Here is a 27,953-nt window from a genome sequence, read left to right on the forward strand (position 1 = left end):
TATTTTATTTGGTGTTTAGAATTGTTACCTAATATATTCAGGCTTCAGATAAATGTTAAGGAAACCGTGCTTAGAAATGTTTACTTATTTTATAAACTTAGTTATTATTGCATAGTTCACTACATATTCAATATTTTTTATCTTCATTAGAGACTTAATATTAAACGTACGTCTTAATGCCTATTATTATAAATTAAATGCTTATTGTTGTTAAGCGTCAAATAATAATATATTCCTAATCAAATGTTAGAGATAAATAGGATTTAACAAAATTTTACAAATTAATAACTTAAACACTGATCAGCAAAGTTATTACAAAAATCAAAAAGTTTTCTTTTCATGCAATATGTCCAATTATGTGGATCAGATAGATGTGTTATTTTTAATTTTACAACTTATTGTGCAAATCAAATTTAAGTATTACTTTTATTTTTATTCTTAGGCGGATAACTTTTTACGGATCAAATGCAAACAACCGTATATAACATTTGAAGTAAAAGTGCATCGTTCTATAATCAGATAAGTATTTTAGTAAACAATATTAACTACGAATCGTATAAACTTATACCGATTTTAATCTTATTCTATTTGCATTTGCAATACAAGAGAATTGCAGTGCATTTTAGTATAAGTAAATCAGATCTCCAAATTTTATTCAATTAAACAATAAATGATAAAGTTTTACGTTATAAGTGTAATTCTTCTTAAACTAATATTTTCTAGTCCAATCTTCGTAACCCAGCATTCTAGGCAAGCGAGGAAATGGTGCACGACGCGATTATACACTATAGGTACGACAACAGTGAGAAGTTACGCTACGGGCCGTAATTTCATACATTAAATATTGATAAGATATTGATGCATCACGCAACATGCCTTGCCGCGTTTGTCGCTCAGTTAGGTCACCGGGTCAAGTTATAGAAAACTAGTTCAGGCTTGAGATTTCAATGATTCTGCTCGAGTCCGCTTGGCGCATTCTCTGGACGCGCTGTGCACTTCAGCTGTGCGTAATGTGATGCCGAAAATGTCTTCATGGTAGCGATTTTCGTCCTGAAATGACATATAATTATTTATTTTGTTATTGACATTAAGTAAAAGTTGCAAAAAATCCGTTAATTTACCTATAAATTTTGAGAGACAGCCACATTATATTTTTTTTTATTCTAGCTTCAAACTAAGAGATTAGTGCTATCAAAAATGACAGTGAACACTTAAGATATATATATTTATATATATTTGTGCCATTTTTTCATAAACCAAACAAATTTTATCTTCTATATAACACTAACCATTAGTTCAAGCATAAAATCTTCTACTTCCTCGTCTGACATATTGGCATGTTTCTTGATTATGAGTTTTAGTTTTTGTTGTACTTCCTCCGCCATTTTGCAATCACCACAGACATAAAAGTGTCCATCTTCATCGACCAGCCTTCGTGTTACTTCTGCACCTTCTTCTTCTAATAGAGTTTGGACATGTTTCTGTAAAATTATATTATATTTTGTCACAAAGTTTATAACTTTAATATAAACTGGATAGTCTTATTTCATTTTCTATTTTATAACTAACCTTTTCTACCTTTTCTTCCCTAGATAAAGCTAAATAAACTTTAGTCAAAACACCATCTTCAACAGTTTTCTCTTTCTCTTCTTTATACAAATCCATTCCTTTGTTCCTACAGCCGAAGAATAGATAAATAGGTCCTGATTTTGCCGTACTACCATTCTTCCCTATATTTTTTATTTCTTCTCTCCTATGATGCCAAAAACCTCTAAAAGGTGCAATGCCAGAACCAGGTCCCACAAGAATAAGCGGTTGCGATAAATCTTTAGGCATGTGGAAGTTAGGTGCTCTGAAACAAATTGAGTCATAAGTTTAATTTGATATATCTGATACATCGAAAATTAGAGATTTAATGCGTTACGACTTACTTTCTAATAAATACTATAACTTCGTCGTCTGGTTTCAAATTTTTTAAGTAATTTGAGCACACTCCATAATGTGTTGGTCCTTCACCATCTGAAATTGAAATTAATATTATTTGTCATCCTCAATTGATGCTTAAATTTTAACTGTGGTGCATATTATAAACTTTTATGCCTCTCTTTCGTTTTAATATTTTCAAAACATCCTTGACGACATCAAGACAGCTTTCTTGGGTTTGCCCCTTCTGCCAGGGTCAGATGTACAGAATAGCCAAAACAGAATGCAATAATATTTTCCATTCACTTGTGTCACTTGCCCTTCTTCTACTTTCGAGTGTGTCTTAAATGTTGACACTGATGTCTGGTTTTATTCGAGGTAATTTAGATATCTTTTACGACCACCTACCTCTAGTCTTGTGTTACATTCCCTGCTAGTTATAGTAATTACTCACTTTTAGTTTTGTAGACCACAATAGCAACAGTAACGTGTATCTGCTGTTGATGAGCTAGCGGCGAGGATGAAATTGAATAGAATCTAGGTTGTAGTGTTGGTAATAATGCTGCCAACAAAGATGGTGATGGTCGACACGATGGAAACTGAGCCAAGACTTCTGCTAAGTGAGGGAAGAAGTAATGCCTCCAATCATCATACGCATTTGAATCCTGCAATGGATAAATTATTATCTTTTGATCCCAAATGTTACATAATAGATAGTATAAAAAGTCCAATGTTTTAGTTAAATTGCTCTATTAGTATAATAATATTGTATATTATGTACCGTAGCTAAGGTCCTTAATTCTTCTTTTTCATCTTTATTACTGCAACAATCAGCTAAGTATTTCAAAATTTTTGTCGAAGGCGGTGTGGTTATATCCAGAAATCTGCTAAATATATCTCTTATAGAAACTGTTGGTATACGTTCGTGCTTTTCCCACGTTTTAACTGCACCTGTTAAATAAAACAACATCGTTTAAAGTTTGCTATAAAATTTAATAGTCAAATAATAGAAAACTATTTTATAGAGTAGCAAAGTGTTTATTTTTATTACCATCTTGAAGCGGCGATAAATGTCAAAACTACAAATAAAGCGGTTATTGCAAAATTATTATTGAACTATATCTTGTTAATGTAAATTGTTGATTTGGAAATCTTACCAGTCGGTGTGAGTGTTTCTTTCATAACTTCTAATTGTACAAGCTTATCACAATCCGTTACGTCTTTCAGTCTTTTTAATACAGCATCTACTATTTCCTTTCGATTACATGCCATCACACCTACGTGGTCTCCAGGCTCATATTTTAGATCATGCTTAAAGAAAAAACGCATTCATTTATTAAAGGGGCATTTTCCAAAACATTAATATGATGTAAATAATTTTATATTTCATACTGAATTAAAAAAGTTTTACTTACTTCTGGTTTCATATTCACAAAAATAGTAGCTCGGTCTGCAGTGTAGTCACCCAAAATTTTATTCTCCTCAACTTTACAAGTGACTAAGTTTTTTCTAAATCCTGCTTCGAGCGCAGCTTTTATGGGTACAACTTTACTTGGTCTTCCTAATCGTACTGTTTCTTCAGTCAGAGGTAATGTACCTAGTGCTTTCTTAGCATCTTTGACTGCTTCGTTTTCATCTAAACAGAATGTTTCACAAGCAACCTGAAAATAAACGAAATTTCCATTAATAGTAATTTCTTTAATTACTTTACTATTCTGGTAATCTAAAATAAGTAACCATTGATAAGTAGTTTTTCTGTTAATTAAATTAGATTTAAACACAATTAACAATTTAAGATACAATAGTAAAATTAATAATAAAAGGCAATGAAAATACTAACGTGGAATACATTGGACGACCAAGCGCGGAATTGTTGCTCTTGCCCGTACATTTCATCTCCACATGCCAGTTCTAGTATTCTCTCTCCTCCTAAGTCCGCAAGTATTTTGTCCATAGTTTTTCCAAAATTGCAAAATTTTGGATAAGCACTTGAGCCTAAAGCAAAAACTGCGTAGCAAACGTTACTGAGTGATCCTATGTGTTCCACTGTTGATGATCCCGCCACGGAACCTTTGAAACAAAATGGTTATTATGAATATTGTGCTTGCATATTCGTAGGAATTCATCCATCTTTCGATTCATATCATTCAATTATGAATTGAAGGATGGATATCTTATAAAATAACAGCTATATAGTGTGAACTAATCATATTGATACATAGTAATTATATAAATGCATTGTGTCTTACTTTTATTAGATTCTAGCCTTGAGAGCTGCCTGCCAAATTCTATAGTTGGAGACATCGAACTATTTGTTCTCATTAGTGATTTGGGTGTTGGTATCTTAAAATTTCTGTAAAATTCAAGAGGTACAATTAAACAATATACTGTGTTTTTCTAATACAGATACAGACTTTATTTGATAAACAAAAAAATAGTACTTATAAGAAATAAAATCGTTAACTTACCCAGAATTAAAATCACTGAAATCACGTCCTTTCTTTTCATTATACAACATTTTAAAAAGTTGTTCAGCGAACTCCTACAAAACACAGTTTTATATTATTTTAATTTAATTGAAACTACTCACAGCCACAAGACTTATTATATCTGTAACTTACTACTCCGTTAGCCGGTGGTTCTCCATTCCCAAACGTTGAAGTAACTATCAAAACCAAAGTCTCATGTTCTATGGAGAAAACATCATAATCTGCCATGCTATGTACCTGCAATAAAATGTCATTATTTATACAGTTCCAAAGGTACGAATGCTGTAATTCACTTTACAGGGTTGCCCAGTTCTCATTTACCTGTGCATTGAAGGCGTGTCCGAAAATAGACCCTAACTCTTTAGCGTACTGTTCAGATTTGCCTGTCTCGGTGGCGAATAGAATAGTAGCCTTGATGCGTTTGGAGAGCGCCCTGCCGAACAGTTTGGAAGTAAACTTGACTGCTCTGGCGATCTGCTTGAAATGAAACTTTCTGTGGACGGGCTTGTTGCCGTCTGGGTTCCGCCATTTGTGGGTCTTCCAGGCGGCTTCCTGGAACATTGGTAACTATGTTAGACAAGTTATTTGTGATGTGGTAAACGAACTTAGTGTTACACTATTATTTTTGTCTCTTTCCTACTTCTCTTCGAGCGTTTTATTAACTGTGACTGGCAAATTTTACAAGCATTTGAACACGGCCCGTAGCGTTTCATTAGTGTCCAACATTTTTTTTGAATAAATAATATTTTTATTATTTTTTAAATTAAACATTTATAAAATTAACGTTGTACCAGTACTTTACTTATTAGTAAAATAGGATAATCAAATTGATTACTGTGTATGGTACAATTTAATTAACACTAATGACGCCGCGGGATGCGGCGGAGGTCAAAACGCTCGTGAAATTCACCCTAACACATTTGCTAGAGGATTATGCACCTATATAAGAGTTTACTTGTTCATTAAAAGCATTTGACTTGTCTAGTACCGAACTCTATCATGTCTATCAATTAATATACGCGCAAAGGGTTATGATTAATATTAAAAAAACATATAAATAAAAGAAAATAAGTAAAATCTTACTTATTTTAGTTTAGTTACTGATTTTCTTTTTTTAATATTTTATTTTAACTTCTTATTGCTAAAATTATAGGACACTTTATCTAATTATTGTTTTTTTAAATATAACTACAAACTACAATTATCCTATTGAATTTAAATTGTCAAATTTACTTCATTATAGTATCATACCTGATAATCGTATGAAGGTCTAAGATTGTACTGGAGCATTTCTTGATGAAACACAGAGGTGAGAGACGATGACATTGGCGGCACGATCCAAACCCAGTCAGACGGACAGCCTCCTCTGTAACATTTCTAAGTATATATAGTATATGTTTTGACAAATGTACATGCACACAGACGTAGCACAAAAAGTCTGTGGGTACTAGAGGTTTGTAAGTCAAAATACTATTTCGCAAATTAACTTCCCCTTTTATGTTAAATTAAAAAGTTTCAAGACTCTATATACCATTTTACTCTAGCAATTTCAAATTATTAGGCAAATGTTTTTGTTATTAGAACAAATTATTTTAAAAAATATAATTATTAAATGTCCTCATTTTAGTTTTTCGTTACCTGCTTTTGTTTTCGTTGTCCAAATGCTTTATGAACTGTTCCGAGGCAGAGTGGTGGTCGACAATAGAGGCATTATCTCTGTGGAAACTATGCAACACGGCTATGTTTATCTCCACTAACGCTTTGTCTTTCCATAGGGATGCATATGAGTTTGTGTCAAGGCCCATTTTATTTGCCACCGCCTGAAATATATTAGGATGTAAATGTAAATTTCAAATATGTGTTATTAAGGTTTTGTTTTGGTTTCACAGTTTAATATTCATAGAAGTTTTATTTTTCTAAGCTGTAACCGCTTGCGCGAAGTTTTTTTATATACAGTTTTTTTATAAAACACTTTGAAAACGCAACACAGAAACAGATAAAGCAACGGTGAACTTATCCTTTATAGGGATCTTCCACCCAACCGGCAAGAAAAAAATTAGGTTATGGTTCTAAACTAGACAGACCTAGTACAAAATATTTTTCGTACAACCATCTCTTTCATAAATCTCATAGTATTTAGTGCCCAATTTCAATTACACTAATCGTTATTTGTTTGTCTGGACGAATTATGTTATTGTCTTTACAAATAAAAGTTTCATCAATCTTGTCCCATAGTTACCTCGACACAATTCAACCGATTAGAATCGCTAAGGTTTCGGCAGCCGATCTCAGTGCCCATGTACCACCCGTTGAAGGCAGTGCCAGTGAACTCCAATCCTCCGCAGTCCATCTTCATGTTCGACACACAAGGCACCGCGTACCAGCGCAGACCTAGCTCTTTGAACCAATCGTATCTGCAAAGACAGGAATAGCTTCTACAAAGTCGTTATCAGATCACATCTTTAAATTTGGCGAGTGGTTCCACCCACTATAACCTCCCATGGATGTTGTACGAGGCGATTAAGGAACATATAGCCTAAGCTAATACTGCAATAGGAGGCATAGTCATCTTTCATGGTTAGTTTTATGCCGACTTAGGGGTTCGCAGTGTCACAACCCCGAATGCAACTGGGAACGTTGAGAACACCACGTCGATATGTGGAATACTAACTGTTGCTTTCGTTAGTTTAATGCCGGGTCATTAACTATATTTTCTATTTTAAATTTTATCAAAAAAGGCCCAGCTATTTAATCGTGCATGTCAGATACACAGAAAGACTTATACCCTTTCTTCTAATACATTTTTACAATATCCACCATAAAAGAAGGAATTGGAAAATATATTTCATCATTTTCCAGTCGATTACGATAATAATAGGATTTTTAATATATTAAATGTATGTATGCAATAGCTGTGGTATACCTATTTAAACAAACATTACCTACTTAATCCACACAATAAACTAGTTCCAGAAATAATGGACTATAAACGGCATACATTATGGTTTTGTGGCACCATTGGGCGGGCTTGTAACACGAATAACTGAAACCATCAATCAATTCAAATATGGCAAATATTAGTGCAATAATTGTTGGCAGTGATGATTGATTATACATCTCCCTCGTCTCCGCATATTTTTTGTTGCATTCAGGGCTGTGACACCGTGAAGCCCGTCAACGTAAAAATTAACATTAAAATTTTGAAGATTGATTAAATATGTAACAATTTTATTTGTTAGACAAATTAAAAAAAACCCCGAGTTTCAATATTCATTACGCTACAACTTTTGAACGGCTGAACCGATTTTCATGAAACATGGCTAAGAACACTCGGGATAAAATTATCTATGACACAAAAAAGACTATCCGTTAGGTAGCTACGATGCCACAGACAGATACTCTGTGTGAGTACACAGACAGAGATATACAGATACACAGTCAGACGTTAAACTTATAACACCCCTCTTTTTTTTTTAACTTACGTAGGATGTTCTATTTTGACCTCCATAACAATTTCTCTGGGTATTTCGAAGTACTCCGGATCCCTTCCATCGGCAGACAACACCAGGGGAAGAATGTCCCAGGCGGTCCGTGGTGGTTTCCATCCTAATTTGACGCAAATCTGAATAATAGAAGCATATATAAATAAAAAGAAACATTTGTTTATATTGTATTAAACGTGCACGCCTATGTTTTATTAGTGTGGTTCGATAATAAACTGCCGTAGGTTTTTTTGGGATTTTATCTTATCAAATCGATACCTTAAGATATAAGTTAAAAGTATCAAGAACTAGTTGTTGCCTGGGGCTTCGCTCTCGTGAAAATTTTGAGATAAAAATCTTGGATAATGTACCTTTCTAATGGTGAAATAATTTTTTAAAATCGATTCGGTAGTTTCGGGGATTACTCGTCTCAAACATGCAAATTCACAATCTTAGAAACGCTTATCTCTTTATAATAATAGTACCCAAGAAAAAGGATGGATTTCGTCAAAGAAAGTATGATTAAGAAAGGAGTGTCAAGTGAAATTCAAAATTGTTTCAACCCCACATGTATGGGATAAAGGTGAAGGCGCAGATTACATAATACTTCTAGAATTCAAAGAAACGATTTAATTAATAATAATTAAAAAATAGGTACATTAAAATGTTCAGCAGTGTACGCAAATCCTTTCTTAGATATTATAAAACACAATGTGTCTGCCGCATCTGTCTGTTCGCAATAAACTGAAAAACAGAATTTTCGTTCGATTTTCAACAGTAAATAATGTGATTTAGGAAGGTTTAGGTGTAATTGTGTTTTTACCAGAGCGAAGCCGGAACGGGCCGCTAGTATGGTATAAAGAAGACCTTACCTCAGTAAACTCAACCCTGGCGGGGTCCCCCAAGACACTGCCATCAGGTTGCAAGTACCCCGCATAGCTGATCAGCTGAGAGTTCCAGATTCTGTAGTCGTGGCTCCCGTCTGTCCTTTGTGGAAATATTGTTATTGCTGACCTACAGATAAAAATTATTGAACTATAACAAACATAGTAATTCATAGTGGGCACAAGTGACGTCACAAATGTTGGAGTCAAAAAGCGTTTTAATTATACTTTAATGAGAACAAAAAAATAACTAAATGTTATAAAATTGATCAATAAAAGTGGCATGTGATTACTCGTAGATATCGTGTTTTATTGTGTGTATGTTTTTTTAAATTTTATTTTTATACACAGGCGACAGCGGAACTACGAGCCATTGATTAACAATAAAATAGGGTTTTATAATTAATCAGTGTGTGGCCCGCTTTATAACAAGAACACTTCATACCCTCCCTTGGATGTCGTACGAGACGACTAAAGACTAAAATTTTGGCAGTTGATAGAATTATTTAGGACAGTTTAAGTGAAGCAGGTGATGGGTAGTTAAATCATAGAGAAAATTTATTGATGAAACCAGAAAGAAACAGGAACTTTTATCAGTCATATTCACATGAAACCAAATGCTTCACATCAAAGTTTAATTTGCAATTACATTTGACAACAAAGTCCTACATTTGACCGCGAACAAACACCCCTACAATTCCTTTTCCTCCCCACAAAATGCTTGGTGGCTCCTACCTGATATTTCCTTTATTCGTAGCGTACTTGATGTGATTACAGAGCGCCTCAAACATCCCGCTAGCGGTTGTTACCTCTCTGCAATCGAATATCTGGAGAAACACGAATGGAGACAATTTATTACTACCTTTCTGCTTTGAAGGAGCCTTTTTGAGAAAAAATAGTAAAAATATATATTAAAAACTAAACCTAGATAATTAAGTGAAAACAAAAAAGCAAAGAGAAACTTTCAGAATAAGTAGAGGTATCTAGCTATTTATTTTTATTACATTGTACTTTTTTCTAAATTCAAATTTGTGAATGGCCAGTATTTTTACAGAAATAACAAATATATCCAGGATGTTTCTGGCCACTGTTGACTGGCCACTGATAAAAGAGAAAGAAGTAATTTGTTGTATTGTTTCAAATATTTTCAAATAAATTTTCCGCCGATTACTTAAAATGTAAGCATACGTTTTAATTTTATTGTAATTTTGAAAGTTCATTCATTAACTTCATTTACACAATAATTGTATTTATTGCCAAAGAAATTGGTCATATGTCTAAATTTCGTAAAAACGAATTTACAAAAAGGTTTCATCTATATTCATATATAATATACAAAAGGTCGCGGCGACTGCTTTACCTAACTTAAATTTGCTTGAGTGCTAAAGAAGTCATGAATAATGCCTAATGACAACTCGTTTAGATCTCGTTATAAAGTTACGAAGCAGCTTTGTCCCTAATTAAAAGTTTATATGTGCTCTCGCTGTGGCAAGAAATATATCTAACAAATAAACACTTCGCACTTAGAGTGAGCAGTACATTACTGTACTGTAATAGAACAGTTCGAATAAATTATTTTTTCTAAATACAAATTTGAGACGAGAATTATTATAATGTTACTGGAACAAACTTCTCCTAATTTTTTGAACTACTTGTATGTGATTCATAAAAAAGATAAAAACATATTATATACTTATATACTGCTAGAATATGTTTTGTAAGGTGCGATTATTTTTTTATGAATAACAGGCTATTAGCTGTTAATATAGCGTCACAATACCTAATGGTTGGATATATTTTCACAAAAATAACCACATTGTCGATTCAAGAAACAAATTGAAGATGTTCCAAAAATATAAAAATTAATGGTATCACTAAAAAGCACCATTTTTTCCGCGTACAAAAAGACAAATTAATGGGACTAAATATAGACGAGACTCGTGAAATGACTTGCGTGTTCCGTCGTCGGTTTACAAAGATGGGCGCATCAGAAAAAGGACGTTAAAATATGGAGCCTCATCGCTGTGTGCCCAGGGAATTGAGCGAGTAGGAAATTGTTTGAATCGCCTAATTATTTGCTAGTAATTAATTTTGTCTGCGTAGTGGAGAAGAAAAACTAGTAACGTGGACTCTGAGATGCGACGGTAAACGGCATCGGAAGAGATCTGTGAATTGTTTCATTTATTTCCTATAACTTCATCATTCAAATATCTCACTTTGGAAACAGCACAGTCAAACCAAAAATAGACTCTACATATGTTTAATATTTTAAATATTTTTCCGTCGCTTCACGTGCGTACCTAAATCTAAACCGCAATAACCACAAACTAATTCTCTCAAAATAAGTTTACTAGGTATTTTCAGATTAACATTAACCTATATAATACTGCTTAGTGGCCTTTCGATCCTCTTGGATGCATTTCTCTACTGTTGATGGTTTTCAGCTGATATATTCCCTTTAAGATAACTAGAGAATATTCCTGGCACGGACCTTTCTCCTCTATTTCATAAATAAGAGTGACCTCACCTGCAACTTCTTCCATTGTATCCTCCCGATACACCTGGAAGCGTTCCTCCACGCTTGTTTGGCGCCAAACGCCAGTTCTGAGGTCTTCAGCTGGTATGTGCCCCTCTCCTTTAACTCTGCCTTCACCGCTTTGAGTCTCTCCGTATAGGCTTCAGAGTTTTCTCTGCAAAAATAAATAATTTGCATTAAATGTTTGCATGAAATTGGTTAACGGCACGAGTACATATTAGTATTTATATTTAATACGTATGTTATATTTATATGTATTATATATTTATAATATTGGTCACTGGCATTTGTATTAGGTTTTTATACTGAACTTAATGTTTTTATCTGAAATGAAGTTATTTATTATATCCTGACATATCAATTCCGTGACAGAGACGTGGTAGGAAATCTCCGGGCACCTCTGTAATCCATTTAATTTTAAATGTATATTATTTAGACTCATGAGGAAACACTACCATGTCGTTGACTTATGGAGATAGAGAAGCGGTAGTGATCCAGTCGTTAAGAAGCAGTGTGAAAGTTCGGGCGACCGTATCGATCGATCGTTTCTAAATTTGCTTAACATCATCGAAAAAAAATTGATGAAGTAAACTTCGATTTTTTGAGATCTATTAATTTTACTCGTGCTATACTAATCAGATTAAAGTATAGTTTTCATAGACCAACAGTTCCTACCAACCACGAAACCAAAACGCTCAAATAATTATTGCCTAGACTTCTCGTTGTCTGACATTCAACACCAATAGGTGTAACCACTTTAAAAAATGATATACAGTTACGACATACTTTTAATTGATTGTAATTGGATTTACTCTTTGATCATATAGTTCTTTGAATTCTGATATTAATAGCATTAAATAGCATTGGAATAAGAAAACAAGATAGCCAGTCTTTAAATAGATCTGATTTCCATAAATTAGATCGCTCAAAATATCTGCACAAAAAAGTGGTGCCGATAATCCGACCGCAAACCTCTAATTAACTTATTAAATTTCATAATATCATGTTTAAGCTTTAATTTAGGCTACTGTAGTATAGATTAACTTGAACTAGCGGATCCTTCATTTTTTCCTTCCGACCGATTTTTCCTATTTTGTTATTAAAAAGTTTAAGTTTTGTTACTTAAAAATGAGTACATAATAATATTTTTGTAATTTAGTGTAATGTATAATGGTCAACTTCGAGGACATTTGCTAAACTTGCATTCCTTGCTTGCGTAATTAAGTTATCGGTATAATTTATATGCAAATACAAAGTTGTTTATGGCGATAACTAGAACAAATTAAATTATTTTCGTATATAAATTAGATTTAATATACCTAACTTGTTGAAACTGTGGAAATTTCGTCTATGTTAGAAATAAGTTACCAAGAATATGTCGTGTTTATTTTGAGTTCGAAATCCCATTACCTATTTAATAAAAATGCGTTTTTATTAAACGTCAAAAAAGTTTATCTGGTGTATTTAAAGTACTATTTTATTGATTTAAATATTAGGTACAATGCAAGTGCAAGTTTATAGAGGAAAACAATATGCAGTATTTTGATAAATTTGATTTGTAAAAGACTAAATTTACATAATTTGAGTAAGTGTCATATTTTCCTGCAAGGTAAATGTGAGCTATAATTAAATTATTACCTTCGTATAGAAGTATAGTACTCTTTGAGGAAAATCTCAGCGTCGCTATATACTTCTTCTGTGGATCGTGGTGTGTCCCCTCGACCGGGAATGTCCATTGCACTCGCCAGGCAGACTTTCTCTGTACATTTTGTGTTCTGTGCAAAAGAAAACATTAATTGGCCACATGACTGGGTAAGGACTGGGTAAAAATAACACAAAAAGGTATTAAAATAATTAAATGTAATTTTAATTGATCAGTTTTATTAGTGGCTTAATTTACTATTTTTTTACTCTCATAGTCTCAATTATATTTTTTTGGAAAAGGTTTTTGACTCCGAAATCATAAAATTAAGAGACATTTCGGGATTCAATTTAAAGAACCGAATCTGCTGCTGTTTACTGACATCATGATATGTAGGTATTTTAAATTCTTATATAAAATACTTGTATAACATGCACTTTTTTCATTCGCACTGGTCTGACAACCAAGGATGCCGACGACCGTGCGAAGTGCAGACGAAAAGTATGATTTAAAATGTGATTGTGATTTTAAAGCCGAAAGCTGCCAAACTGACATCAACCTTCTTCGAGAATGCTGTTGTTGCATATCCTTGTCTTTCCTTTCTTTCTATACCTTGGTTGCTTCAAACGATATCCACGGGAGGATATGGTTTGGAGCTATTCTAGGGCGGAAAACACACACTACATCTCATAACGTCATGTACTTATCTGAGTATATGTAGACAATAGGCAGTTTGTGTTCAATTATCTATTGATTTGTAACACCTTCTCATCTAGTTAAAAGGTTGCATATACTTTAGTATGGGGAATTACAAAATCGTAATGGTGTCAAACCTATATATCTAATAGCCATGTACCTATGTAAAAAGGCTATATTAGCCCAGCCCAATACTGGTGGGTTTTAACAACTACATATACCGGGACCAACGGATCATACATTCGAGATAATACGTTTTTGGTTACCCATCCAATGACCGACCATAGCGAAAGTGACTTAACCGTCACTATCGCAAGTGCGCTATCCACTATACCAACGAGCTCCTCAAAGATTTACAAATCCAATTAATTTTAGCTTGCAATGTAACATGAGATTTTACGTTTAGCCATTCTCATTGAGGTATTCATATTCAGTTTCTATGTGGTAGTCGGTAATTATCTGTTGAGAAACTCATTGTCTCTGAAACTAATCAGGGATATCTGTTAATCTGCCGAGACTTGACTCCGAGCGGAATTACAAAGTAATGTTTGTATGTCGCAGCTATCTGGTTAATTCAGCCATTTTATTGGAAATCTAGCCCTAGTAGGCCTACTTAATTAAACGCCGGCATTCAATTGAATAACTAAAGGACAACTAGCCAAGTTGCTAAATGAAACGTTCGTTTTGTTAAATGGGATACAGACGACTTCGTATTGTTTGGTTAAGTGAACCACGAGTTTGTCACTTACACGATAACCTTTCTTAAGATAAAATGTAAGAAACTACCTGATTGTTAAAAATCCTTTATTATTTATTGCTTACTGTACAAGCCGTATGACGCCATATTTGTTTTCACGACTACTAGAGCCGCATTATAAAAAAAAAACTAAATTTAAATCAAAATAATCAGTATTTTTATGCGGTTTTCATCATGAGTTTTAAGGTTTGAAAGTTTAGGTGTTATTAAATTATGTTTTCACACGTGCGAAGTCGGCACAGTATAATAACAGTATAATTATGTAAGGATAGTATTAAAATTATTCGTGATAATTAGTACCCCTGATTTTCGGGACTAAAAGCTGACAGGTTAAAATAGAAGGGCTGACGTCAGGCAGGCGTCAGGTAATATTAAAATTAGATTCGGCTTCGTGGAGGTGAATGAAACCAGGACACGCGACACACAAGGATAAAACTATAACAAGATTCCAGCAATCCATAAAACCGGTTAAAACATTAAGGTGGAAATATTATTAGCATATTCTCACACTTTTTACTTATAAATGAAATAAACGAATGAATATATGAAGATAGATTAGATTAGATATATTTCTATAATATAGTATTAAATCTTCATTCATTACGGGGTAGACAGAACCAGATTTTTACTCTAAATCTGATCTAAATCGGTTCAGCGTTTTAGCTGTGAAAGTGTAACAGACAGACTTACACGTTTATAATGTAGAATAGTTTCGAAGTATGGGTAAGTTATTACAATACATTAATAACTACCAATACAATACATATCAACTAAATTTTAAGATTTTCAGATTGAACATCGGCCTATGTCAAATCACACACCATTCAAGGCATCATAATGTCACTAGGGTGGCAATAGTGGTAGAGGGTTGTGAGAGTCAATCAAGGTGTATTGTCGATGCTTGCTGCTTTGCATCTAAGTATATGCAAAACAGAATAATGGTTGTTGTCGCAATAGTTTCGAAAATCTTGTACCAAACTGTCGATTGGTTCAAAAATTAAGAAATTTTATTTTTTTGTTTAATTAATAAGATATAATTGAGATCAAAATAAACAACATTTATTAAAAGAGGTATGCCGTTCAGCGCACCAACTACTCGAATAGCACATATTCGAATTCGATTTGACTAGTTGAAAAGTAGCCAACTTTCCGGCGTGCCTTCTTGTACTTTTTATAATCTAAACTCCATACGTTATTATAAAGAGGTAAGCGTTTGTCAGTTTATGAGTTTGTATGTTTGAGGCGGGGAATCACCCACATTACCGAACCGATTTCAAAAATTCTTTCACCATTAGAAAGGTACGTTATCCAAGATTACTATAGGCTATATCTCAAAATTCCCATGGGAGCGATGGCCCGGGCAACATCTAGTAAATAAATAAAACAAATAGACCCCATCTCTATATACTATTGAACTCAAGGTGCTTAAAAAATATGTGGTACTATTTTTATTATTCCTCGAAATCACTCAATTTTAGTCACATCTTCAAATTGAGGAAATATACACGTATTTGTATTTCCATGTCAATATTTGATTTCGGATTACCTATATCTATATACTTATGCATATATCGACATTTTTATTGAATGACGTGTCACTGTGTTCGCAAATCGATAGAATAGAATTTTAAAAACAGGTTTATGTTGTATGATCTTCTATGAAAGTAATTTGTGTATACTATATTATAATGCTGGCTATACATTATCGCGGTGCAGTTTGCCGAACTGTGCAGATCGGTATAATTGCTGGATTTCATTGCGGTAAATAAAAGCTCTCATACAGGCTACGCAGTGTCCATTCATTCGCGTCGGCATTCGTCCGAGTTCGGCGATAGTGTGGAGCCGACATAAGAATTAACAGAAATGACTTTATTTTTGATGGGTTTATTGTTTCTTTACTTAGCTGAATAATACTTCGAAAGGCAATTTCAGAGAAATAAAATTGGGAGCCATATTGTTATTAAGGGTTGGTTGCACCAGTCAATTTTGAAAACATTAATAGAAAAACACGTACATTTAATTAAACGACGGCGAATGTAACGTTATTGTTATGTATTTTATTTTAACTGGCCTACAACATTTGTGTAATACTTATTTTCTTTTTGAAGACAACAAGAAAAATAACTAGATAATTAAGTTCTAGAGATTTTTAGAAAAAGGAAGTGAAGGACTTGAGGAGTCCCAGCAGTGGGACACGTGATTGGCTAATAAAAAAATAGTGTATAAATATTATGGTATAGTTTATATTTCACTAACTGTTTTCACTAATTTGTATTTTTTCCACATGTTTTCCAGGCCATAACTAATTACACACATTGATCGTCTTCTCGGTTGTTAGTATGACGAATTAGTATGTATGTGTATAGGTATCACAAGTATGATAATTTACACTAATATGGGAACTAATTCGGTTCACATGACACAACAGTTTTGGAGTAGAAAATGCCTAAAGAAAAATAAAACTTTGTTTTTTTTTTTTTGAAGAATAACTGAATTTCATATGTATAAACTTAACATGACTAATAGTTTTTACATAAGACATATAAAGACATATTTAAGTATATTAATTTTATAAAATATTGTATTGTTTTTATTAGACTTTTACTAGCAATCATGTCCATAAATGTACATAATGAAAAACTGTCGATTTCCTAAATAGACGATTTGTTAAATAGACCTTGTTTAGACGTTTTACATGGGCGATTAGCTAGCTAGGCAGATTGCTCATTAGACGTTTCGCTTTATTGTACTTTTTGCTACTTAGACTTTCTGATCGGGAGGGGAATTATGTACCTACATATAATCTTGTGTGAATCTAAATAATTGATTACCTATCATTTTAAAACGTAAAATGTTGAATGTTTAAATAACACAATAATATTTTATATACCCTTTGTTTATATACACTTTGTTATATACCCTTTTAATATACAAATGTACGACGATATCAACATTATACACCCGTTCCTAGTGAGTCCATATGAGGAAAAAACAAATACATTAAAATTTAGTAAAAATGAGATCACACAATGTTTTTCGGAAGTAAAATGAAACGACTTTGTGTATAACGCTTAGCTTTAAATCAATTTATTTTATCATCATCAGCCACAACCACATTGTCTTTCCTTATGTTTGGGTGAGAAGGACGGGTCTTGAGTCAAGGTTTCTGACGGAAGGTTTTGTTCACCCATCCCTGGACCGACCACTTAATTATTTGACCACTCAAGTGGCTTAACTTTACAATAATATACAATATAGATAATTATTTATTTGTTCTGCTGTAACACACAATTTACGTAATAATAAAAATAAAAAAACTTACTACACTAGACAAATAGACTACAGCTCAGCTAAACGCTACCCACCGGGAGTAGCAGCTGAGTTTCAGCTGGCGCCCTGAGTGTGCTCGGACAAGATTTGAAAAATTATAATTTTCTACAAATAGGATTTAAAGAAAAAGTCAAAATAAACAAAACTATTATAAATGTAAAAAAGAAAAGAAAAGGTCACTAAAAAAATTGCACTGATTGTAGACAAAAAGCTTTACGGTCTTTAGGTCTACTGAACTACCGAGCTTATTATATAGTATTTCTAGACAGTAGTACTTCTCATGTCCAAAACTTTTGATTAATGAATGTTCGGGAGTGAGAGGACAATAATTTTGCTAACTTATTTGGTACTTATTTTGTTTTCGGTTATATGTATATTTTATCAAAATATGTCTCCTAATTCTCTGCCAAATTGGAAATAAATTTCGATAATTTTTATATTCAAATACGAAGTATTAAAGAAAACGTTTCAGAAACTAATGTAAGGATGATGTGTCTTTTTAGGGCCTGTCTAAGTTAACAATATATATTTTTTCTTAGGCATGTTTATATATTGCACATAACGCAAAATGATATGTTTTCACTGTCTCATTTAAACAATTTTTATAATCTGAGCTATCTCGCTGTTAAACTAACCACATTTAAGGTCTGTACGGACCTATGCGTTATCGGAGGTGCATAAACTCTCACATAGCAGACATTTTGTATTGTGTGAAACTATACGACACGCGTCATACTGGTACGCATGCGCTTATATATCCTGCATATGCATACGGCCTGTTTTCAATAACAAAACACCATATCATACGTCATTGTGTAGTTTAAGAACTCTGTCATAACACCACTGGCGTACTGGTCAATTGACCTTGATATCCAAGAGAGAGTCGTTCCTATATTGTAGTTTATCAATTAGGCGGATTCTATAATGACTGTATCTCTCCTTGAGACTGTGAAATAGTCGTGACATAGCAATTTTTCGTCATTATGATTCATACATTCATTGAATAAATCACATATTTCTCGTATATTTCTGAGTAGTTTGTATTTTGTAATAGATAGTCGGCGGCTGAGAAGAGTAATTTACATTACGTTATGTATAACATTCTTACTTTCTTTATCTTTAAATCCTATTAATATTATAAATTCAAAAGTTTGTGAGGAAGTATGTGTGTATAGTGTGTATGTATGTTACTATTTCACGCAAAATCTACTGGACAGATTGTTATGAACAACACATAGGGTATTTTTATCCCGAAATTCCCACGGGAGCGAAGCCCAGAGGCGCAGCTAGACTTTTACATACCTACCAGCTATTTTTGCCCCCCAACTCGCCTGCAAGAAGCGAAAAAAACGGATTTTTGACATTCTAAATTTTTTGCCATTGCAACACCAAATAGAATGGTCATGATTGGTTAATAAACAACAGTGTTGCCAGCGTCCTCATTTAATCTCTTCACTTTCTTGACAGACTGTACCATATTGCCCGTTTCTCATAAATGACTATGTGTCATGTTGACTCACCTTATCTAACAATATGTTTGTATAACAGAAAGCTTTTACCGCGATCAGATAAATTCAGATATAGTTTGATAACAATATTGAATGTATAAATCAAAATGTACAGGATACTTATTGAGGAAATCGATATTTACTACACACTTAAATACATACTGATATTAGAATGGGAAAAGATATTTTTGTTTTTTTGTTATGTAATGAATAAATTCAACAGCTACTAGGCCGATTTTGATAAAATTTGCCAAGGTTTCGTCTATCACTATATACGAAACCTTCAGAAATAACATAGGCTACCTTTTTTAAAATATGGTTTTACTTGGGCGAAGACGGCATTGGCCTCAGAAGTTAATCTTCCCCAATGTTAATCTTCATCACTTCATAATATAAAATAAAGTCGCTCTCCGCGTCTGTCTGTTTCTAAGCTTTATTATTTTAAGCACCACGCAACGGATTTTTATGCAGTTTTCACTGTTATTTATTCGAAGGTTTAATAAACCTGTTGCGAAGCCGGGGGCCGTTGATAGAAATTTAAAAAAAAACCGTAGCCGATTCTAATCACTGCCGCAATCTAATTCATAATGGACATTGCGGACAATCACCTGGTTTTTCTCGCAATATATCCGCCTGGGGTTCAACTCCTTTTAATCTCGCCATCACATTTTACAGAGGTATTGTTGAGGCTCCACTGTGCGACCACGTATTTCCCAGTTTCATATCCGTATCCGCCTAACGGCTTTATTGTATAAGAAGTAATCATTCCGTAGTTATGACGAACCATGGTGCCTTCTGGAACCTTCTGTTTTATTGACACTACTTTGAAATAATAAAAATAAGAAATAAAAAAAATAAACCAATGTCTCCGTATCATCTCAATGTTTTCTTGGTTCCTTCCGCAGCCATTAAGATGTGGAAAGATCATTTCTTATGTATTTTGATGACATTTTGTATGACAATATTTTTCTTCTTTGAATCATAAATAACCACGCTCAAACATATTTATTCCCACATAATAACGGGGGATGAAAGTTTGTTTAAAAATCATGTCTGTTCTGCTTCGAAGATACAAATACACGCGGGCGAAGCCGAGGGTATAAGCTAACCTCTTATAGACGTCAAAAAATCACTCTACTGCTAATTTCTAAAGAGAAAATGAATGACTGATTTTTATATCTATTCTATGGCCTAATTATTATAAAAAGAAAAAATTTTGTTGAAAAAAAACCATGAATTAAATGATTTTTTTGTGAAGTTATAAATAAATAAATAAAATAAATATATATCGGGACAAATCACACAGATTGAGCTAGCCTCAAAGTAAGTTCGAGACTTCTGTTATGGGATACTAACTCAACGATACTATATTTTGTAACAAATACATATATAGATAAACATCCAAGACCCGGGAAAAAAACTTTTTCCATCATGACCCGACTGGGGATCGACCCGGATCCTCTCGGTTCAGGGGCGAGCACTTTTACCACTGCGCCACCGAGGTGCGTTAGTTGAAAGTGTGGAGAATGACATAAGCTAATTGAGAGAGACATGCTACTTTTTGCGGAGGCGAATAGCTAGTAGCTAGGTTAGGCTAGATTATTTTATTTTACTAAGGGAATGGTTCAGCTGTAAAAAATATGGAGAAACATTGCCGTGCCCTTTATGATATTCTTTGTTAAACTATTGATGTATCCCACTGGTCGGCAAAGACCTGTATGATTTACTAGATGCGCTTCGAGTCTTCACTCCTTTGGAAATTTCGGGATATAAAGTACCCTATGTGTTATTCCAGGTTATATTCTACCCGTGTACTAGATTACATAACAATCCATCTAACAGATTTTGCATGAAAGATTAACAAACATACATATACACATACGTCCTCACAACCTTTCGCCTATAATATTAGTACAATAATGAAAATATTTCTCAAGTGTTATTACCGGTCACTTTGAAGTCTTTTATCTGAGAGACACTATTGTTATCAAACTAAAATCTGAACGGACATATACTAGAGGTTAGATTAGATAACTCATAGCCAATCGCTGTCAAATACTTTTGAATAGATAATGCATGTATCTTCTTTGGTACTTACTCTATTACACTCTACCTTGAGAATGACATAAAAATTTAAATTTAGAACAATGTTGACAACATGTTAGTGGCCTATATATAAAATGTCACTTTAGTTGATCAATTTTATTTATATTGACATTTAGTATTTTTTGTGGTACAATTAAAACGCTTGACAAACAGTGACGTTATTAATATTTTTATATATACCATATATTTTTTTGACTACGTACTGGTATAAATTATAATAATTTATCTGCTTCATCGACTTGAATTGGATCAATTAAAGTACGTAATAGCTGCTACTACAGGTAGTAATTTACAGTTTGTAACTATTTAGTTTTGAATAATTGACATAACTGGGCAAGGCTTAACTTAATCTTTGATCTGCGATTTAACTATTCAACGTGGGATAATTTTGGGCATCAACCGCGAGGCCAAGACAGTATGAGAAAAATTATATAAATTATGTTTTAATGTACCGTGAAGTCCTTGGGTGTTGTGTAAATAATGGCAAAGAATTTTGTCTGTGTGACTTAAAGCATTGAAATTTCCTTAAATATTTTTACTAAAAAAATAAAAGCTACTAAATAAATACTAAATAAAAAACTTGTCACTATTCTTATTAATTTCATCTATAAACCAGTAAAGGTCAAAATATTATATTTCTAAGGCTTTTTTTTGTCATAGATTACTATAATTTCAATAAAACCTTTAAAAATAAAACAAGGTGCTTTATTTTCTATACGTTAGGTACATAAAGCAGTCGATTTGATACGAAAGTAGCTGATAACATTAGGTACGTAACAGATCAAAATATTTCACGATCGAACCTTGATATGTCTTGTAATAATGCAAAGGTGAGTAGAGTATCGATGACAACGCATCGAGATACGAGTGCGACACTTATGGTTCGTCAGTCGGGAAATAGATTTCCTCTGATGACGTTCGGTAACCGATGCGAGATATATAACATAATATACTTTGTATTTACAAGATTTATATGCTATATTTTATAATTGAAGCGGTGATTGTGTACCTAATGGTTCGAAAGGTCCCAGGTTCGAATTCTACTCGTGCCACATGAATTTGTATCGACTTCTAAGCTTGATGATAAATCTCTTATTCTTTCAGTAAAAATTATAGGCATATGCAGGGTAAAAAGTCTATGTCTGGGAAAACTCACAAAAGCCGATCAGGGTCACCACTACATAATACGGTATTTTGTCGACTGTGTGATGATTATACAACGATTGATATTTAGTTAATTTATGTACGCATACAATAGGTATTCATTTACTCGTAGATTTTCCCCAATTTGCATATGACGCCACGTGATTTCCAACAATTTAATAAAGGCGCACTAACAAGTACTCAGGGAAACTTGGTCATTATTTTAAACATTGAATGAACTCTTTGTTATTCAATTAACACTTTATTGTTCACATGGCCCCGTCTTATTCGTCACATTAAAAAAAAACTGGTTAAGTGCATATCGGTATAGGGTTCCGAAAGTATGCCCTATAACTTCGGATGGTCTGACTTGGCCGGTGACTTGTACTTATATAACAACACATAATTATGCTTATAGAATGTTCAACGGTCGGCCACATGAAATATATATAATTATAGTAATAAAGAAATCGCAGAAAGAAGCCTCTTAACTTGGTTTTAGTCATTATATTTTATAGAGAAACAAACAACTTCATCAAAACTACTATAGTTTTTTACAGCATATTTTTGGTGGGTTTGACTTTTTACAATTATATTTTGAACACGCTTTTCGCGTTCCCCATACATATTGGCCCAAAATAGTCCATCAATTAAGTATGCCGAAAACTGTGTGAAGTGGAAAAGAAACAGTATCAAAGATAGACTTCGGGCCTTAATATTTTATGGCAGAGATAAGACCAGGTGCAGCGCTCAGCTGAGAAAGAGAGACAGTTGATTTTATCACAGAGTTTGATTTTTCATATATCGTAAAAATCCAACTATGCCATACAATTTTTATACCCGAATTGGGGCAAGTAAGCCAATCCCCGGGATTTGGAAAAGCAATCCACAGGCTATTCAACCATGTGTTAAGTCAATTGGCTCATACGGGGCTTTACAGATTTTTGGAAAAACTGTTAGTTCCAAATATTGCAATCGCTTTTCTTTGGCGTGTGCTTCCGCCCTAGAATAGAACCACTCCATATCCTGACATATATGTCGTACAAGGCGATTAAGTGACACATAGCCTCAGCTGATAGGCAACAATCGCATTCCCAAGGAGGAAAAAATTAACTATCCAAACAATAATATCGCTATCTCGAGCAAATAAGTAATATGTAGTGAATAAAACTAAATGGAATTTAATTTAATGATAACTGCTCTCTATGTGTCGCATGATATCTCGTATTTTCAGATCAGGCCATAGAAAAATATACATAATAAAAACTTGTAGATAGCAGCCATTTTCTTGGGAAATATAAAGGTGTTCGACTTAGGTCTGTAATTCTAGAACGAACTAGATGACGAAGCAACTTCAGGAGCAAACACGTCGGATATTGAAATAGTTTTTACAACTCTCTTTGTTATAACATTTTACATTTCATTCTAGTTTTCATTCGATTCCGCTGTCTCAAAGGCGGAGAATTCTTTATGATCTTAGTAATAGTGGTATTGTGGTTAAACCGTCATGTGAAAAAGAAGCATATGTTACTTCTGAAGCCTTTGTCTGTGCCAAATTTAATCAAATTAGACCCAGTAGTTTTTTAATTTATTCATTACAAACAAAAAAAAACAAACAATAATACAAATATTTTCTCTTTATATTATTAGTATGGAAATATAGATTAAACCTCTAATTTAAAAGACAAAGATATGATACTCTATTTGTATATTTTCGTTATGTAAATTGCTAAAAAAACAGTACAAATGGGTATTGCGTTTGATGAATGATCTTGTCAAAGTTTCTAAAGGGTAAGTTGTTAACTTTAACCTGCGCAGAAAAACGCAGAGTACGCCGTTTTAACTGAACGTCAGCGGCGCGCAGGTTAAAGTCAACGTAAAAACGAATGGTGCAACATCACCAGACTCCAGTCTATCAACCAACCAAAAACAATAAATTACTATTGATAATCACTACTATTTGTTTAAGATAGATAATTATGTTTACAGGGTGACATACATCAATTAGCACTGACTCATATTTGAACTAAACATCATTCAACCGAGCGTAGGCGACATAATTGAAGCAGGTAAATAGTGATAAAATAAGGCATTTATGATTTAAAAAAAACAAAAAAAAAGAAACTGTCAAGAGCGAATTGGATTTGCAAACTTAATATTCGATATCATAAATCCTGGACGCTAATAACCAGTTTTTAAATTACTTACCTGTTTAATGTACTGATTCAAAAATGAGGTATTTTTTTTTAATGACTTTTCGAATCGATAACAAAAAGAACGTTGACCTAAATAGTTTAGAAACTTACATCTATATTTGAAAACCATAATAAAAATATATAGCCAAATATTATTAAAATCGGTCTACTAGTTTTTGAGTTTATTCATTACAAAAACAAAAATACAATATTTTCTCTCTACAATATTATTATGCGTATGGATTACTCGATCAAATATTAACTACATTACTTTTAAGAGACGAAATTCACGCGGGCGAAGCCATTCGTTATAGTAATTCGTTCGTTCTTCAACTATTTCACCCATACTTATTTTTAATGTTCAAAAAATATTACGTTTTCTCATAAATATTTCTAATAACACCATCCTGTTAACAAATTATACTATACCTATATATATACAATCTTGAAGGTTTCCATGGCACATCGTGTTATGTTTACATATACTGCAAATATTGACTGTCACAATGCAGGCTTGTGGTATAGGCATGAGAAAATATTGAACTTAAGGTGCTGTGAATATTCTCAAATAAGAGAAAAAGAGAAAGATAGAGAGAGTCAAAGCATCCTAATTATAAAAAAATCCTATTTATAAACATGAGTAAAACCTAATTTATGGCCCCAATTAGCACAATCAAAGTTATTGGTCACGCGTTTCGGCACCGAAAAGGAAATGGAAGCCATGACACGACCATATTTAACAAGCCGTAGGCGTAGTGTTAACTGATCATTATCCTATTGCTCGGAGATCACTTTGCTAAACACCGTGTAAACATAGAGTACATTAGTTAGGCAATATAGCTTGTTTGATGTGGCGCAGTAGGTCTTGTCTTCAGTTCGATGTTCGGCATCATGACTTTTTATCCGACTGCAAAGGATTTTTCACTAGTATCTTGTACGTATGTTACGCAATATTCTTTATTACCTTATATCTCCGATACATTCGTCTTAGCTGCCTGAGTTCTTAGAAATGTTAAAAAAAAAAACAAACATTGCGACTGTGCAACGCCATTGGACTTGTGACTTTTTTTTTCGAATACTACAAAATGGATATCAAATTAATTAAAGGGCTCAACGTAACGCTAACAAAATAAAGCAGGTGGGGTTTTTATTTTCAAAAATTTTGCTTGTTTTGAAATATTTTTATTATCCTGCGTTATTGTTCGTCTGTATGACAAGGTAGAAACTGTCTTAGGTATTTACCTACAGCTGCCAGAGAGAAGAGAAAACCTGGGAAAAGGAAAGCTATACTTCGCGTCTTTAAGTATGATCTCAAGGATATAAATGATACTAAGTATACGCAAACGTACATTTAGACTCAATGAATAGCTGCTAACTTAGAGTTAAAAGTAAGGGTTAACTAGTAACCCAACAGCATCTCGGGGAATTGGATAAAATTGTCCCAAAATGCTTCCATTTTAGACCAGGAATTTTCTGGTGCTTGCTAGCGTCGGGAATTAAGAAACAATACAAAATATTTTTTTAATCTAATGTCATTTATGGTAACGAAATAGTTCAAAGAGTCATGCTTACTAAATGTAGGTACGTAGTTAGTTCAGATATTAGCAAATAGTATGTATCTTTTTCGTGGAATTCGTATTATTTTTTAACTAAATTATTCATTATTTTTGCAATAATCATTAATTTTGTAAATTAATAATTCTCCTATAATTTCAAAATGGATCCAACCTGATGTATAATTTCTCTCAAGAAACAGTGCGCCGGTCAATCAATTGTTTATCTAGTGTGTCTCCTTTCTGCGCGATCGACGGGATTATAGCTAATTATTCAAAATTAGGCAAATTGTTGTATTTGCCTAATTTGGAATAATTAGGTATCATTTTTCACTTCACACAACTACCAAAATAACTTTAAATTTTATTACAAATAATTACTTACAAAATTAGTCAGTTCATCCAAACGTGAATGTAGAGTATCAAAGTTTTCTTCTTCCTCCAGATAGTTTTTCAGTCTCAAAGGCTGTGGAACTTTAACGCGCAAGTTTGGTTTCACAGGTTTGTGGTTCTCCTTAACACTATCACCAATAAACGGACACGACTCTTCCGTATGATGTCCATTGACTTTAGCCATATTCACTTTCTCTTCTGATCCTTCAGGATCCCCGACACAACAATTAAATAATGACATACGCACTACGCGCAAAACATCCGCAATCTTAAACTACAACACGATATTATTATTTTTATCAATAAATCAGAACAAAATTCAAAAGTAGAACTGAAGCTGTGCTCTCGACCGAACCGGCCCGCGACCCACTCGGATCTGTGAATCGATTAGATTGATCGGTAAAAAATCAACATAGTAACGAGGTGACCACGCGAGTTTGTACCGAGAACTGATTACATCGCGTTCATGTCCGAGTAATGTCCACAAAAAAACACCAACAATACGTCATGACGGCTGCGGCGCCCGCGCAACAATGGCCGGTAAAATATTGAGAGCGCAGAGAAGAAACAGAAAATGTTGGTGTTTCCTTCATTTTGTTTGTCTTGCAAAGACAGATCGATAGGAATAATAAGATTTTTTTTTTTACTATAACGTCATATGTCAAATATAATCTAACTTTTATTATATAAGTACTACTTTTAATTATTGAAAACGAATTTTAATTATTAATTTACTAATATTACAGTTTATTATTAATGATGAACGAAATTAAAAGCTTATTTATATAGTAGGTAGTCTTTTATAAAATTTTATTAATAGCTTACTTTAACACTAAAACTTTGTATTTGTACCAGCTACCTATATTTCGTTACAGATGTCAAATAGGTATAACTATACACTGAACTGAACATGAAATATTTAACAGCAGCCTTATCCTATGCGAAGATCTCTAGCTGTCAACTATTTAATTAATGCTGTTATTAATGGTCCATTTAGTTCACTTTAAAACTATAGAGTTGGTATTACCTCTAGAGCTGCCTAAGAGCACATAGTAGACAAAAAAGTAAGCAATTTTGTTTTTCTTATATAATAATAGTAAACGTAAGCAAGGTACATATTTAATATTTAATCAAACAAATCCATTATGATGAGCATGATACACTTTTATTGAAAGAGTGACTAGAACATCTAAGTTATTTTTATTTTATTAGCGAGGGACATAGCGGATGCATTACAACAGTTGATCAAGGTAATAGTTAATAATATCTTGATATTGTAATGATATTACCGGAAAGTTCCTGAACGGAGCAATTGT

The 27,953-nt window shown here is 33.2% G+C and overlaps 1 protein-coding gene across 1 annotated transcript; it reads right to left on the reverse strand.

Annotated features, from left to right (window-relative positions):
• Positions 1 to 27,155, reverse strand: LOC128683672 (nitric oxide synthase-like). Its single transcript, XM_053769534.1, has 22 exons — positions 26,630 to 27,155; positions 12,953 to 13,089; positions 11,306 to 11,468; positions 9,514 to 9,605; positions 8,767 to 8,908; positions 7,895 to 8,034; positions 6,652 to 6,826; positions 6,051 to 6,232; positions 5,664 to 5,778; positions 4,734 to 4,964; positions 4,545 to 4,649; positions 4,392 to 4,465; positions 4,173 to 4,276; positions 3,764 to 3,993; positions 3,339 to 3,584; positions 3,081 to 3,234; positions 2,705 to 2,874; positions 2,378 to 2,588; positions 1,932 to 2,019; positions 1,570 to 1,852; positions 1,290 to 1,481; positions 1 to 1,050 (listed from the first exon to the last, which is right to left on the reverse strand). Exons 1-22 carry the CDS (start codon positions 26,876 to 26,878, stop codon positions 931 to 933), a joined length of 3,603 nt encoding a protein of 1,200 aa, XP_053625509.1. The 5' UTR covers positions 26,879 to 27,155; the 3' UTR covers positions 1 to 930.
• Positions 27,156 to 27,953: the final 798 nt, after the last annotated feature.

This window comes from Plodia interpunctella, chromosome 3 (assembly GCF_027563975.2).
Source record: "Plodia interpunctella isolate USDA-ARS_2022_Savannah chromosome 3, ilPloInte3.2, whole genome shotgun sequence".
Lineage (NCBI taxonomy): Eukaryota > Metazoa > Arthropoda > Insecta > Lepidoptera > Pyralidae > Plodia > Plodia interpunctella.